The 14,054-nt window shown below is 45.5% G+C and overlaps 1 protein-coding gene across 3 annotated transcripts in view; it reads right to left on the minus strand.

Annotated features, from left to right (window-relative positions):
• LOC146835070 (vitamin D3 hydroxylase-associated protein-like) overlaps window positions 1-13,286 on the minus strand; it is a 562,514-nt gene extending 549,228 nt beyond the window's left edge. For 2 of the 3 annotated variants that reach the window (XM_085602734.1, XM_085602733.1), the window contains exon 1: window positions 12,998-13,286. In XM_085602734.1, coding sequence (XP_085458860.1) covers window positions 12,998-13,207 — 210 coding nt within the window. In that variant the 5' untranslated portion in view covers window positions 13,208-13,286. The remainder of the gene's footprint in view (window positions 1-12,997) is intronic. The other variant, XM_085602732.1, reaches the window with a different exon arrangement.
• Between the last annotated feature and the right edge of the window lie 768 nt (window positions 13,287-14,054).

Consider the following 14,054-nt stretch of genomic DNA (forward strand, 5'->3'; position numbering starts at 1 on the left):
GAATAGTGTGAAAAACGCACCCGGATTTTGACGACAAACAGTGATTTTGAATGTGCAGTCACAAGAAGCCAATAATATACACACCGACGCTGCAGAGGGGAGAGGCCAGGAGAAAGTGATCGCGATCGCGATCACTCTGAAAGCGAAAGTGATCGCGATCGCGATGACACGCTAAAGCAGCGGGGGGAGGGGCATGGTGCTGAAGGCTGGCGCAGAAAAGGCAGATGGCTGGGCTAGAAGGGAGGGGGAATGCGGGGAGCAGCTGTGCGAGTGCACGCCATCGTGCACTGACGCTTGTAGCCAGCACAAAAATGTGAGATCTAAAGTAGAAATGTGTGCAGCACTGCTACTTATGATAACTAAACATCTTCTTCACTGACTTTTCTTTTTGATTCCGTATCTTCCAAAACCTTTCTGAAAACCAAAAATAAGAAATGCAAGAATGGTATTATGGTCTTATTTAAAAGTAGTAGGCACGGTAAACTTTATTGTGATACAATGACCCCTCGTTTAAAGCATAGTTTAGTAGGAGAGGAGCAGTGTTTAAGATTTGGGAAGGAGAACGATTAGAAGAAGTTATTTTAGGTCAAGTCTACCCCAAACTAGGAGGGGCTAACTGGTTGTTTATAAGGATGTGCATTCTTCGTGTCACTGCAGTAATGTTCCGAAATTAGAAAAAACAGAAACCTGTATAATTCTGCCTGTGCGCGCCATCAATGCTGCTGACACCCACGTCTACTTTCACCAGACACGAAAATCTACGTCAGGGTGAAAGAAGAGTTTAGATAACTGTGCCACAAGCCCTCAAGAAGCAGCATGGTGCCGAGAGTTGATTAACCATACCAGTAAAATACCATAGGTGCTTATTTTAAAGTGCTAAAACATTCAACATTTCACGGTTTCCGATAATGATGTCCCAGCAGTCAATGCTTGAATTCAACCTAGGCTTTACTACAGAAAAGGTGCAGCTTTTGAGCCAGCATGAAAACTGCTCACTAGCCTCAAGAAATAGAAGCATACTCCCATCTCGCTGCTGGGCGGGTTCCCCGTCATGAAGAGTTATGTTAAACACCTCTGTGATCGTACATATGGCAATATGCCCAATTCATTCGAACAGGTCTGCCAAATTTAGTTGAACCCTTTCCCCAAGTTACCTTATAACAAGCCATTTTGCGCATCTTCAAGCACTGTCAGGGAAAGAATGTGTCCTTGTGTACCGTAACTGTGCTCATGTAAAGCGCTCCTATACCTTCGGCTCGAGTTTGCGCTATATAAATCTGTTTAAAAAAAAAAAGCAGCTAAAGCTATCTCGGCACCGGCCATCATGCTTAGAGAACTCTCTTTCTTGCATTACCGAAGGTATTGGAGTGCATTATACGAGCACTAGTTACGTTACACAAGGTGACACATTTGTTTGTAGGCACGGGAAGATTAAGTGATTTGTCCAGAATCGCAGGAAGCTGAGCTGACGCCGCGGCTCGAACCTGGTTCCCAGCTCCATTCAAAGTCGGCAGCTCTGGCCGTACGTCCACAATGTCTCCCGGGTCACATCATATTAAAAAATGCAGGCAGTTCCCGTTAGCACATTTTACTTGCAACGGAATACAACACCCCCTCAGCCACACCCATGACATGGGAGCCCACTTAACGAAGCCTCAGTACCGGAGAGCAGTGCTTACCGGACTGTAAACAGTCTGAGGGATGTAGCCGATCCCGAGCCATGCTATGCTTCTGAGGAGACGCCTAATCCACGAGCACCGCCCCCTGCTCTTTGGGAACGTGCCATAACACAGGCCTGTCCCAGAGGGGAAACACGCTGGGCAATAGAAAAGGGGAGGAGACAAACGATGAATGTCGCTCGTGCAACAGTGGGTGAAAGCAGAATTAAGAAGGAGTTGTATTTCAGGCAATATGCACAAGCAACAGTAGAAACCTCAAGTAAACAAGCAGACAGTAGCGCTTGTAACAAGAAAGCTTGCGCTGTCTATGACGTCACTTAGAACCACGAGCTGAATAACACCCCCATTATTCACAGTTGCTATCGGTAATTTTATTTTGTATATTGAAGCTAACGAGGAGGGAGTAGGAGGGGGGAGTGGGGGCGGGCACAGTGGTGCGGGCCGCAGTTGTAAAAGGCAGGGAGAGGGTGAGATTGAGAAAGGGAAAGATAGGGATCAAAGGAAACAAGGACGACACCTAGCTAGACAATAGGGATGGCAAATGGTGTGCACTTTGATGTCCTCAGTGGCCGCGCGGCTCACTGAGGACATCAAAGCAAGTGATCAGGCAGTGCTTTTCAGGCTGCCAAATGGTGCGCGCGCCCGGGGCACATGCACTGTATTTGGCGGCCTGAAAAGCCACTGTTTGCACTTCCAAAACTGGCTTACTATAAGTCCCGCCAGAGCAGCGCTAAAGCGCTGTCTCAGACGAGACCTAAAAATGCATAACAGTGTACAGTTAGCATCGCAGCCAGTCCATACATTATGAATGGCACGGTCATCATATAAAAACAATAGAGAAAAGGAATAAAGCGCCTAAGCTCCCTCCCGTTGGTAGGAATGAGTATTATTATATAATAGAAGATCTCTGGGTTTTGTTAGCAGACTCCATACCTTAGAGCATAGATGGGATTTCTACATTGAAGCTGGGTGTTGCTCTTCTCCCTGGAAAGGTCCCTCTCCAAGAGACTCTTACCTAAACATGTATCCCCATAATATCAAATTATGAGTCTCCAGCAGTAGCTACAGTGATATGTTTTGTCCAGGTGCTAGGGCCTGACCAGAACAGAATAACAAGGGGCACTGTTCATCGACCTTGCTCACAATGTTCAGACTAAAATCCAGGAACAGGCAGAGAACAAACACAGCAGGCAGTTCTCATGTGAAAGTTATAAACAGAGTCTTGCAAAAATAAAGTTATGAAGTAACGTGCGCAAAAGCAACATAATGGCTGTATAAGCCATGCTAATTTAGTGCTGTTGACAATGTTCCTATCGGCCACGTGACAAGAGGGGGTGAGCTGACACTTACCCCTGATTAGGCAGTGTTTTGTTTTGCACACAAAGGGCTGATTATCCCCATACTGATAGTTTGGACCGAGGGCTGGAAAGAAAGGGTGAACTGTACACTTAAAAGGCCTGCTTTGAAGTCACCCCCACTTCAAAGGCACAACTGGATGTAAGTACTGGACGTCTGACCCTACCAAGACAGTACATCACTTGACCTGTGAAGAACTCTGCCAGGAGTAAAGACTGCTGTGCTACAAGGATTGCCACTCTTCTTGGCTGTTTCTTTGGTAGAACTGTGTTTCGGCTTTGCTGTGTTGCCCTGCTGCCTGCTGATCTCTGCCCTGCCAAGGACAAGTACAGGACTACATTTTTTTATGGGGTCGATTTACAGGCACAGTTCTCTTGATTTGGACAGGGCCCACTGAACAACTGCAAAGATGCTTACAATACCTGAACAGTAATAACCTGAATGTGCAGTTTACCATTTGACATGATGAGTACAAAATATGTTTTCTATATGTAGAAATGTATGTAAAAGGAGAGTCTATCCAAAGTACTTTGAACAGAAAACCTACTGCTACAAATAATAACTTAAGAGCTAACAGTTTTCAGCCTAGTTAGTTATTAGGGTATAACCTATGGAGAGATGGTAAGGTTAAGCAGAAATTGCAGTGAGGATGACAGTTTTGAAAAGGAAGTTGGCAATCTGAGAAAAAGATTGGTGCCACAGGGTTACATGAACACCTTGCTGGATTAGGCTGAAAGAAGAATTTGTGCAGTAGACAGGAAAACTATTTTGGTGTAGAAATCTAAAGGTTTAGGTAAAAATAGATTAGCCCTGAGTATGATGACATTCAGTCAGGAACATGATGCTATTTACAGTATACTAAAAAACACTGGTCACTCCTGTTAGGGTTGCCAGGGATAACTGAAGTAATTACATATATACCATTGGTAACACACAGAAGATGTAAGATTGTGAAGGAAACAGTAATTAGAAATTATCTGTCATCAGTAAGTTCTAATGGTGATACACGGTAGTGGTTACCTGAATCCCCCAAAAGCATTCTATGTTTGCACTCCTTGCAATATGTGTGAGCTCGGTTTGTACAAAATTAAGGTTTTTAAATACAATACACAATGAACATATCACATTCAACAGTTTACAAATTGTAATAGTGATTATGTTTGTTATATTATGATTTGTGGATGTTTAAAGACATATGTGGGAAGTATGAAAAGAAGGCTCAAACTCAAAATACAAGAACATGCTAGAGCCATTAGAAATCAAGATAAGCATTCTTCCCTAGCTCAACAGATTAGAGATTGTAATCCAGATGACATGAAATGTAAGTTTCATGGGTTACAAAACATAGGTAAAGATCCAAGGGATGTTGATATGAATCTTAGGAAATGCCAGGCTGAGGCCAAATGGGACTAGTATGTTTGAGATCCTTAGAAAAAGGATTTACCATTGAAAATTACTTCCATTACTTTCGATGAAGTTGGAATGCATTGGCCATGGTTATTTGAAACGGAAGAATTACATTTTATATTATTCAAACAGTAGTTAAGGATTTTGTGATAGATAGAGGCAAAATTTCAATTTGACTAGTTATGTTTTATATATAATACGGTTCACTGACACAACATCGATGTAAAAAGTATTGATGTAAAAAATATTGACTCCTATACTTGAACAGGTAAGTACAAAAATATCGACTAAAAAAATATCGATGTAGTAAATATAGATGTGCAAAATATTGACTGTTATATAAATACAAAATTGAATAATATATAATAAATATAATGTTAACAAAATATAATATATTTAATATACAATTTAATAAAATATAACAAATAAACGTAATAGTACAGATAAATACACAAACAATGATTTATACACATATTTACCTTAAAACAATTAATAAACTATTATTTTTAATTTATGCTAAAAGTTTAAAATATTATAAAAATTAAAAATATATATTAATGATTTAAAATGTTAAAAAAATAAAATCTATAATGAATTAAAACATTAAACTATTACAAAAATATTTAAACTTAAATTTCACAATGCAGTCAGTGCACAGTAGGGAAAGTGTTGGATAATGGACGGGTAAAAATAACTATTCCCACTCCAGTGAGTGCAACAGTAGGGTAAGTGTTGGCTAGTGGAGTAATTAAATTTACTATTCCAACTCAGGTGAGTGCAGCAGTATGGAAAATGTTGGATAGCGGAGGTGGAAAAATTACTATTCCCACTACAGTGTGAGCAACAGTAGGAAAAGAGTATACAGCTTTATTGTTCAATTACTTAATATCGTTACAATATACTATCATTACAATAATCTATAAAAGGAAAAAGAGTTAAAAACCCACACAAATTGCTACTAATTATAAGAGAGTTAAAACATTAAAAACAGTTATCCAAACTGGCAGTAGAGTACAAGTGCATAATGCTTAGTGGGGAGTATTGTCAAGGTCTCTCTTGCTTGCTAGCTGGCTGGTTTCTTTTTGTAACTCAATTTTCTGTGACAGTGTCGCCCGGATTGATTCTGTAAATTTCCCTAGCCGCGCAACTGTTTGAGCTGTTTTAGCAGAGAAACACAGGTCTAAGGCTTCTCTGCATCGTACGAGGCTGTGAGACCTGCAGATGGGAAGTACCAGTAGTGCCGCTCGCTAGCTAACTTTGGGCAGCAGCACAGCAGATGGAGCCAGGATTCACGATGGTAACTACAAAGTCGACATGCAGCTGCATTCTCCTTCCGGGCATGGTTAAAGTCCGTGATGGGCAATGCAAAAAGTCTCATGTAGGTGATTTTTTTCCGGGCCAGGACTGTCAGTGCTTGCTCAAAGTAAGGCTGAGGTTTTCCCACTATGTAGAAAGTGTCCAGTGATGAGAGATTGGGTTGATGGTGTAAGCATTCCAGGTCTCTTTCATTGGATATGTTCTTGACCTGTGGGTTCACTGATCTTTTCCATGCGGTTACTGGAATGTTTAAGTTATGCAAATTTCGAGCGTCTTTTTCTAGCGATTTTATGGCTACTGCCAGCTGAACCTGCCATGGAGTTCCACCTTCTTCAAAGATTGTTTTAATTTGTGTTTTCAGAGAGGGTGCTGGAGCATGTAGGGTGCTAATATAGTATTTTAAATTATCCCCTGAGCAGATACTGTCCGGACGGGGGAGTCCCAGCTCCAACCTTACTCTTGCTTTCGTGTCCTGTCGTGGGAGTTCTAGGACCTTCTTATAGGCAGAAATTTGGTGGTTTGTGAGGAACTTAGTGAAGGCTCCGGGGAAGGTTTGGTGGCCATAGTTAAAAGAAGGAACTAGTTTTGCTTTTAAGACTTTCAAGATGGGTTCAGCAGTTGGACTATGTAGTGTGTCGATTGAGATTTCTCAAACTGTGTATGATGCTGACCCTCTTGCTTCTTAGATGTTTCAGATGGGCTGTGGGTTTGGCCCCTTTCGATCAGTGCCAGACTGGCTGTAGCGGGCACTGGGCAATCTCCCGGTGGGCCGCACGGGTGGGGGATGATTTTGGGCCCCTGGGGGCCATTTTTGTTACAGGGCCATCGGCCCTGTAACAAAATCAGCCGAAAACCGACCCTGGCAAAGAGCTCGGCGGCACCCCCAAGCCCAGGTGGGGGGCGGCCGAGCACCTTGCCAGGTCTGGTTTTGGTTCCCAGTCTGGCCCTGCTTCCGATAACCTGAGACCCAGATAGTTATAACTTCTGCATGTTCTGATTTGCAGGTCACCTATGCGCCATTGTGCTGTCTTCTTTCGGTGGTACTTCCCGAAGATAATTATCCTGGTCTTCTCTTGGTTCACCAAGAGATTGCTCTTTGGTTAGAACTATTCAGAGCTTCTAACGCTTTCTGTAGGCCTGTCCTAGTGTGATCTATTATGACTATGTCATCGGCGTATTGGAGAATTTGGAGCCACACTTTCCCCAGCCTTGGTGTTAGTAGATTTGCCCCCTCCAGGGCTTTTCCCAAGTCGGCTATATAGAGATTAAAAAGTAGAGGGGCGAGAACGCATCCTTGTTTGAGGTTGTGATTGGTTGGAACCTTGGTTGTTACAGTCGATTGGCTGGTTTTGATACGAACCCAGGTCCCCTCATGAAGGGCAATTATTGGGCACAATGGCATACATGCACAATGAGGTGTAGCACACTGCACATCCACAATTACCCAGGTCCATGGGCCCGATCCCCTTGGCACACTGCAGCACACACACATAGCACGAACAGCACACCCACATAGACAAAAACGAGGAACAACGCGCATAAGCGACACTGCAGAACAGAGGACACAACTGGCTCCGCACATGCACAGAAACATGCCTACTACCTCCGATGGAGCCGGAAACTGTGAAATGGAAATGTACGCGTACGACATCACATCTGTCATGTAGACCAAATGTACACTGTCCCGCAGAAAAATCCAGAACCCCCAAACAGTCACAATGTACATTGTCATACATGCAAACCTGCACAATGCACCAACATACATGTCAACGCAAAGTCAATACGCACCTCTCCTTCACATCGCAGAGGGGAACACAACTCCTTCAGCAGAGCACAGAATACAACACATCAGTGATGCCGGAGAGGACCACCACACCGTGAACACTGACGCCCTACAACAGCACATGGATATCCCGTGCAACACCCCACCAGGACCCGGACAGCCAACCTACTCAGAGGAGAACACTGAGCCTGTAACAGACCCCACAGCAGGAAGCACCCGCAAGCACAGCTGGCCTACGACACTTCACCCACCCACACATCGCACCCCAATGCCATGTGCCTGCACACCAGAAAGGAGGTGGCCCAACAGGTGTGGGTGGGGGCCAAACCCATGGAATGCGAACCAGGACACATACGTAGGTGTCTATCACCCTTCAGGGGCCACCAACACCCCACTAAGTAGACCCACACTGCCATAGAGACACATGCAGTTGCAGATTCACAGTACAGAACCATGGGCAGGGGAGTTCAAATTGCAGTCACACACCCATGTTGGCTCTGCGTACGAAGGCCCTGGCCACTCCCCTTATGAACTGAGTGGATGACGACAAAGCTACATGTCCAAGCTCCAACCCGCTGCCTGCGGTGACATGTCTGCATCCGATGTACACAGCACAGCGTAATGTCCTAGGGCCCAGGGCCCTCATGCATACAACAAGACCACAGGGACACACGTAGATATCATGTCGAACTGGCTATGGGCATGTGCGCCTGGCCCCTTTATTGGCAGGGCCACATGCACAGTGACGCCTGTGCTGGATGTGTGTGGGGTGAGTGTAAGCCAGTACGCATGGAATGCTTGGTGCTGGCGACAACTTGAACATTGGACACCAGTACAATGGAAACAGAAAACACATGCATAACAGAGTCAACTGCAGAGCAACATGGTGGGAGCCGGAATAAGGACAGAGGTCCCCAAATATTCAGTCAGGTGGTTCTGTGAGTTTCAGTGCACTGAGGTAGGGGCACTAGAGATGAGTGTGAAGGAATTTAAAGGATTGTGTCCCTTCGGGTTAGTCCTGCTGCAGATGCAGTGGGGTGTGTTACACCTGCATCAACTTCCTCATCAACGTCCCAGGTCTCCCACACTGCCTGAGGTAACTGTTGCGTTCGCAGTCTACAGAGCAATACCTAGTAATGGTTCCGGGTGTGTGGCTCGACTACCACCTCCAGTCTGCATTCCTGCCTTGGGGATGTTGCCTCCTGCCCTCCCATTGTCTGTGCCATCTCCCGTTCGCACACTTGACACATCTTCCCCATCATATTCCCAGGTCTTCCACACTGCATGAGGTGACATAGTTGCGCAATATCTACACAGCACAAAACTCAATCACTAACGGACAATGGCTTGTGGTGCACTGAGTCACTGGCACCTGGAGTGCTGAGCAGGGTATCAGGCCGATGATGGCATCCACGACAGGTCTGAGCAACTTCGTACGTCTGTCAGGACCACAGTATCAACTCTGGCAGATGGCGTTTGGAGGTGATCCTTGCGGTGTTGGCGTGTGCCTCCTGCGGGGATGCGACGTCCAGGCCGGTCAGGACCTGAATCTATGTGTGTGACCTGGTGGCCTGCAGTTGAGGCCGGAGGCTGCGGACAGCGCAGGGCCAAAGAAACATGGTGTTGATGACCCCAAGGCCAACACTTCAGGGGCCATCCAATTTCTCAGAAGAAGGGGTCCCGGACCTGACCAGTACAGAGTTAGTGGCCCGGATGCACAGCGGTAGGCACAGGCACCCAGCCACGGAACGGTGACTTGCGGTGCAGTCAGCTGGGCCATGCGATCTGAGTGGGTCACCATCAATGTCCGAGGTGTATGTTGCGGAGGGTATCGGGGAACACTGGAAGGTGTCCTCCAGGGCATGACGCCTAAAGAATTGATTTTATCCGGAAGCAGCAAATGGAGGCGTGGAATGCGACAGCCTCGGTGCCACCACCAATTTGGTATCAGCTACATGAGGATGAAAACTGGCCCCTAGTCCATAGACTCAGACGCCACCAAAGTTCGACCAGAGAGTGTACATGATTGTCGGGGAACAGACTTAGTGGCACCGGGGCTGAGAGGGGATGCTGTTTGCGATGATGCCGGTACGCTGATATGAACTCAGCCATTGCAGAATGAAGAGTCTGTGACCTACTGGATGGCAGTGTAGGCCAGAGGCAGCGGTTAGCAGTGGCCCACAGCCACTAGATGTCCCTCACGAGTCAAATGCAAAAGCTTCATGAAAGGGTTTCAATGCTTTTGTATTTGACTCGTGAGGGACATCTAGTAACGACTAGTGGAACCGCAGCTTGATGTAATAATAATTTCAATGCTTTTGCATTTGACTCATGAGGGACATCTAGTAACGACTAGTTGAACTGCAGCTCTTTGTAGAATTATTTTGATATTGTACACTATAATATTCGCTGCCCACTGCTAATCTCGTCCCATAATGCTTTGCCGGGCGTTTGGTTGGGATTGTATTTTTGCCTATAACTGTGCTTGGGGTGGTCCTAGGAGGAAGGGACCACCACTGAATCGGTCACCAGCATGATATGCTCTTTGTGTTCAAGGCATCTGCTTGGTCCTCCCCCTAGGTTGGGGGGACCCCAAAATCATCACCTCTCATTGCCTAATGTTTTAATTCACAGTTCACATTTGTGAATTGGTTATATGCTTTTTAGCAAGTACAATTGCTTTATCAAAGCATTTGTGGGTATTGTTGATAGTGCTGCTACGCTACGTGTTGTAGCACAGTTTTTGCACTGTGCTATGTGCATTTTGCATAGTGCGTAGTAGTGTAAACTATGCGTGCTCCATGAGAGAAGCGTAGTACTACATGTGAGTATGATTCTTGCTTGGTCTCCAGCGTGACCTGCTCATAGTGTTGGATGTATGGGGACTGGGGTACCAGGGTGATGGTGATGTCCAGGACAGGTGTGAGGGACTTGGATGTGGCTGGCAGTGAGACTCTTCCAACTCTGGTGGGTGTTGGTTGGGGGGTGCCAGGGGCCAACAGGTGTAGCCAAGCCAGCAGCCTGGTGTGGGGTGGGATGTTGGTTGTCTGCTGTGTTGGTGCCGTTGGCCTGTTGGGTGATGATGGTCGGGATGCATGGGATGGTTGTCCCTTTCAGCCTGTGGTGGATGGTGACATTGTCAGGGGTTGGGTCTGTGAGGCTGGTACGCTTCCTGGGGGTTAGCTGTCTTTGTCTGCGCTGTGTCTGGGGTGGTCCGGGGGGGGGTGTTCCGGGTGTGGGTTGTGGTCCTGAAGTGGTGTGGGTGGGTGTTGTGGCCCTCTTGGGTGTCCCGGCCGCATGATGGGTGGCTCCATGGCATCTGTTACCCTTCCGATGTGGCCCTGGGCGGGTCTCCCTTTTGTGGTGCGGGCTGCCATCCGACTTTACACCAGGTCAGAGCAGGTGTAGATTTCCTGGTGCTAACGTGCCTTATCGACTGTTTTGTGTATTTATCGCAGTTCTGTCTGGTCGTTGAGAATGTTAAGGTGTGATGTTGTTGCGGCTTTTGGCACGGGAATGCCCACTCTGCATTTCATTAGCGATAGTTGCGGTTGGTATCTGTGGCTGCTATCATGGGTGAACTGGTGCTGTGGGCTGTTTACACAGGCTTGTGAATGGGGAGGTATTTTTATCACAACTTTGTCTGCGATAAAGTGACGTTAGTTCGGCGATAGTTTCTTGTGAATATGCCCCTAGGTTTTTTCCTTGAATTCTGAGACTTCTAGTTTATTCCAATATAAACATAACTGCAAGTCCTGAGATTCAAAGGAAAAACCTGGACTGGAGCAGCACATAACACATGGAACTTGGAATCTTGGCAGATATTCAAGTGTGGGCTCAAAAATTCAGTTACGCAATAGGTTTGGCTTTAGCACTGGTGACGCCCAGTGCGACAAACTTTGTTGGTGCCCCCTCAAAAAAAACTTCTTTAGCCACAAATTACCTCACTACCACACTCCACCAGTGCCCGTCATCTCTCCATAAACTCTCTCTCCATATCCACCCTGTTTAATGCATTTCATTTATTTTATAGGGCTCCTCATACCAGTGAAGGTTGGCACTTAACACCACACACATTATAGAGACAGTGAGTCATACGTTTGTAAATCGCTCTATAGGAAAGTTTACAAAAAATAATGAGGATTACAAGGTGTAGGCGTCACATGCCACCAATACAAGTAAGCAGTATATTTTAAGAGTTTTTGGTCTGGGAAGTAGAAATTCAGGATTTAAAACATGCCACAGTGGTTGGCTTTACCAATAAGAATGTATTAATATTAAAATTAAGCCATTTTAGCAACATTAGGACAATGAAAGACTGGGGGTGGGAGACAGAACTTTCTAACATATACCATGCAATTTGCATGCAGCTCTTTAGGAACACTTCATAACTCCCTGTGCTATATTAGGGTTTCAACTTATGACCTGCACGTAACAAAAGAACCTCTGTGACAAAAGCAGTAGCTCACTTAGCGATCCGCGTAAAATACAGTTCTGTGTTCTCTATGGTACATGTTATTTTCAGTGGCATATTAACTCTCTGCATGGAAACAGCCACTGGACAAAACCTCAATCATTTCTATTGTTGCCTGAAAACTGCGGAACACACAAGGAACTCCGCAACAGGTGCTTTTTAAACCAGTGTTATTTCTAAACACGGCTCCCTCCGCCCCAAGGTCAGTGCCAGGTGCGGCTGCACCAGCCCACCGCCCTAGAACCTGCCCTGCACGCAAGCTGCTGTTTGCCAAAAAGCCAGGATTTACCGAAGGTCCCACACTTGGCATGGGGTCATGTGTCACTTCCATGAGTGGGAAAGTTACAGAACGCTCACGTTTCCTAGTAAAATGGATGTAATGTGTGCTGTGGGTAGATTTTTATCGGCTCTGTGGAGGGGTAGGGACTTTGAAAGTGTAAATCCTCTCATGGTTATGTATTGTATGTACGGTATAGTTTGATTAACTATTGATTTAAATAAACAAAAAATGTACTACAACGCCTGCTAGTAAAATGCATGAGTAGTTCGACTAGTACAGGATCTTTACTTTGAATTCTGAGATTTGTAGTACTATAGAATCCCTCAATGGGATGAGCTACTCACGTGTAGATCTGAGGAACTTGGGGGCATATTATCAAGACAGGCGATAAAATTATCGCCGATAATAGGCTTGATAATATGCTCTATGGAATTCCAATTGAAGCCTAGGTTTGATGTCCTTCACATCTAACATGGGCTTCAATTGGAATTCCATAGAGCATATTATCAAGCCCATTATCGCCGTTTTAGCGGCAGTTTTCTGCCGCTAAAGCGGCGATAATTTTATCGCCTGGCTTGATAATATGCCCCTTGGTAGTTTTACTTTGAGGAATTGCAGAATTTGTAAAAGGAAGTTAACATGACCGAAAAAAATCTCCTTGCAGCCCACCTCCAACTCTTTACCCTCCACCCTGAGAATACCTCTTTTTTAAACCGCTGAATTGCCCTCTCCATTTCTCTTAGTCCCAGCTCGCTCCTTTTCTTCGCCTTCTCCGTCTTCCTGCGGATGTTTCTCTGCTTCAGCCATCTCAGGGCTACGAGGGACGCCCCCGAGCAGACGACCAAAGCCGAGAGAAAGGTGCGGTCCGACGCAAACTCCGGCAGGAGCTCGCGGAGGTTTTCAGCGACCATGGTCAGACTTCTCTCTCGCGCTCTGAATAAAGCAGCCACCCAGGGATGCTGCTGCCGGAGTTAAATCCTACAACGTGTTGGATGGAATCCAGGACCTTCCCCCTCGTGAACTTTCTTTCGGGCGGAGCACGGACCTGGCGTGGATTGCTTCAGGCGACAGTGTCTTCTGAACTCTGACTTTGTAGTAAAAAGTTTCAGGGTAATTATATATGCAGTAGTCACCCACAAATAACTCAGAATTTCTATTTAAAAAAAGAATGTTCTCTAATTGTAGACATATATAATTGAACATTTTTTTTAGTCACAGGATATTATGATTTTTTAATAATGTCAGTTTCGTGATAACCATCGTAATAAATAAGAACAAATAATAAGAACGCTAATCACAAATCTGTGAGGAACACAAAGACCAAAAGATAACATGTTCAAGCTATATATTGAGAGCCTAGGGGCATATCAACAACAACCGGCGATAATTATCGCTGAGCGCACTTAGCGCGCGGATAATTAGCGCCGATTTTTATCGCTGAGATAGTGTGCTATAGCAACGCTTATCTCATCGGCGATAAAAATCCTAGCGCTAACTGGCTAACGTGAGATTATCGCTGGAAACCCAGCGATAATCTCACTTTAGCTAGTTGATAGGGACTCACTAACTTAGCCATGATATCCACCTTCCATAGGATATCATGGCTAAGTCAGTCCTGAAGCAGGTGTTAGGAAAGTAGCGATAACAGGTGTTATCGCTACTTTTCCTGACGCTATGCTTCATAGCGTGGGGCTTGATGATAGGAGAAATGTCGCTTAGCGACATTTCTCCTATCATGTCAGATCAGGAACGCCCACT

Source organism: Triturus cristatus, chromosome 4_2, assembly GCF_964204655.1.
Source record: "Triturus cristatus chromosome 4_2, aTriCri1.1, whole genome shotgun sequence".
NCBI lineage: Eukaryota > Metazoa > Chordata > Amphibia > Caudata > Salamandridae > Triturus > Triturus cristatus.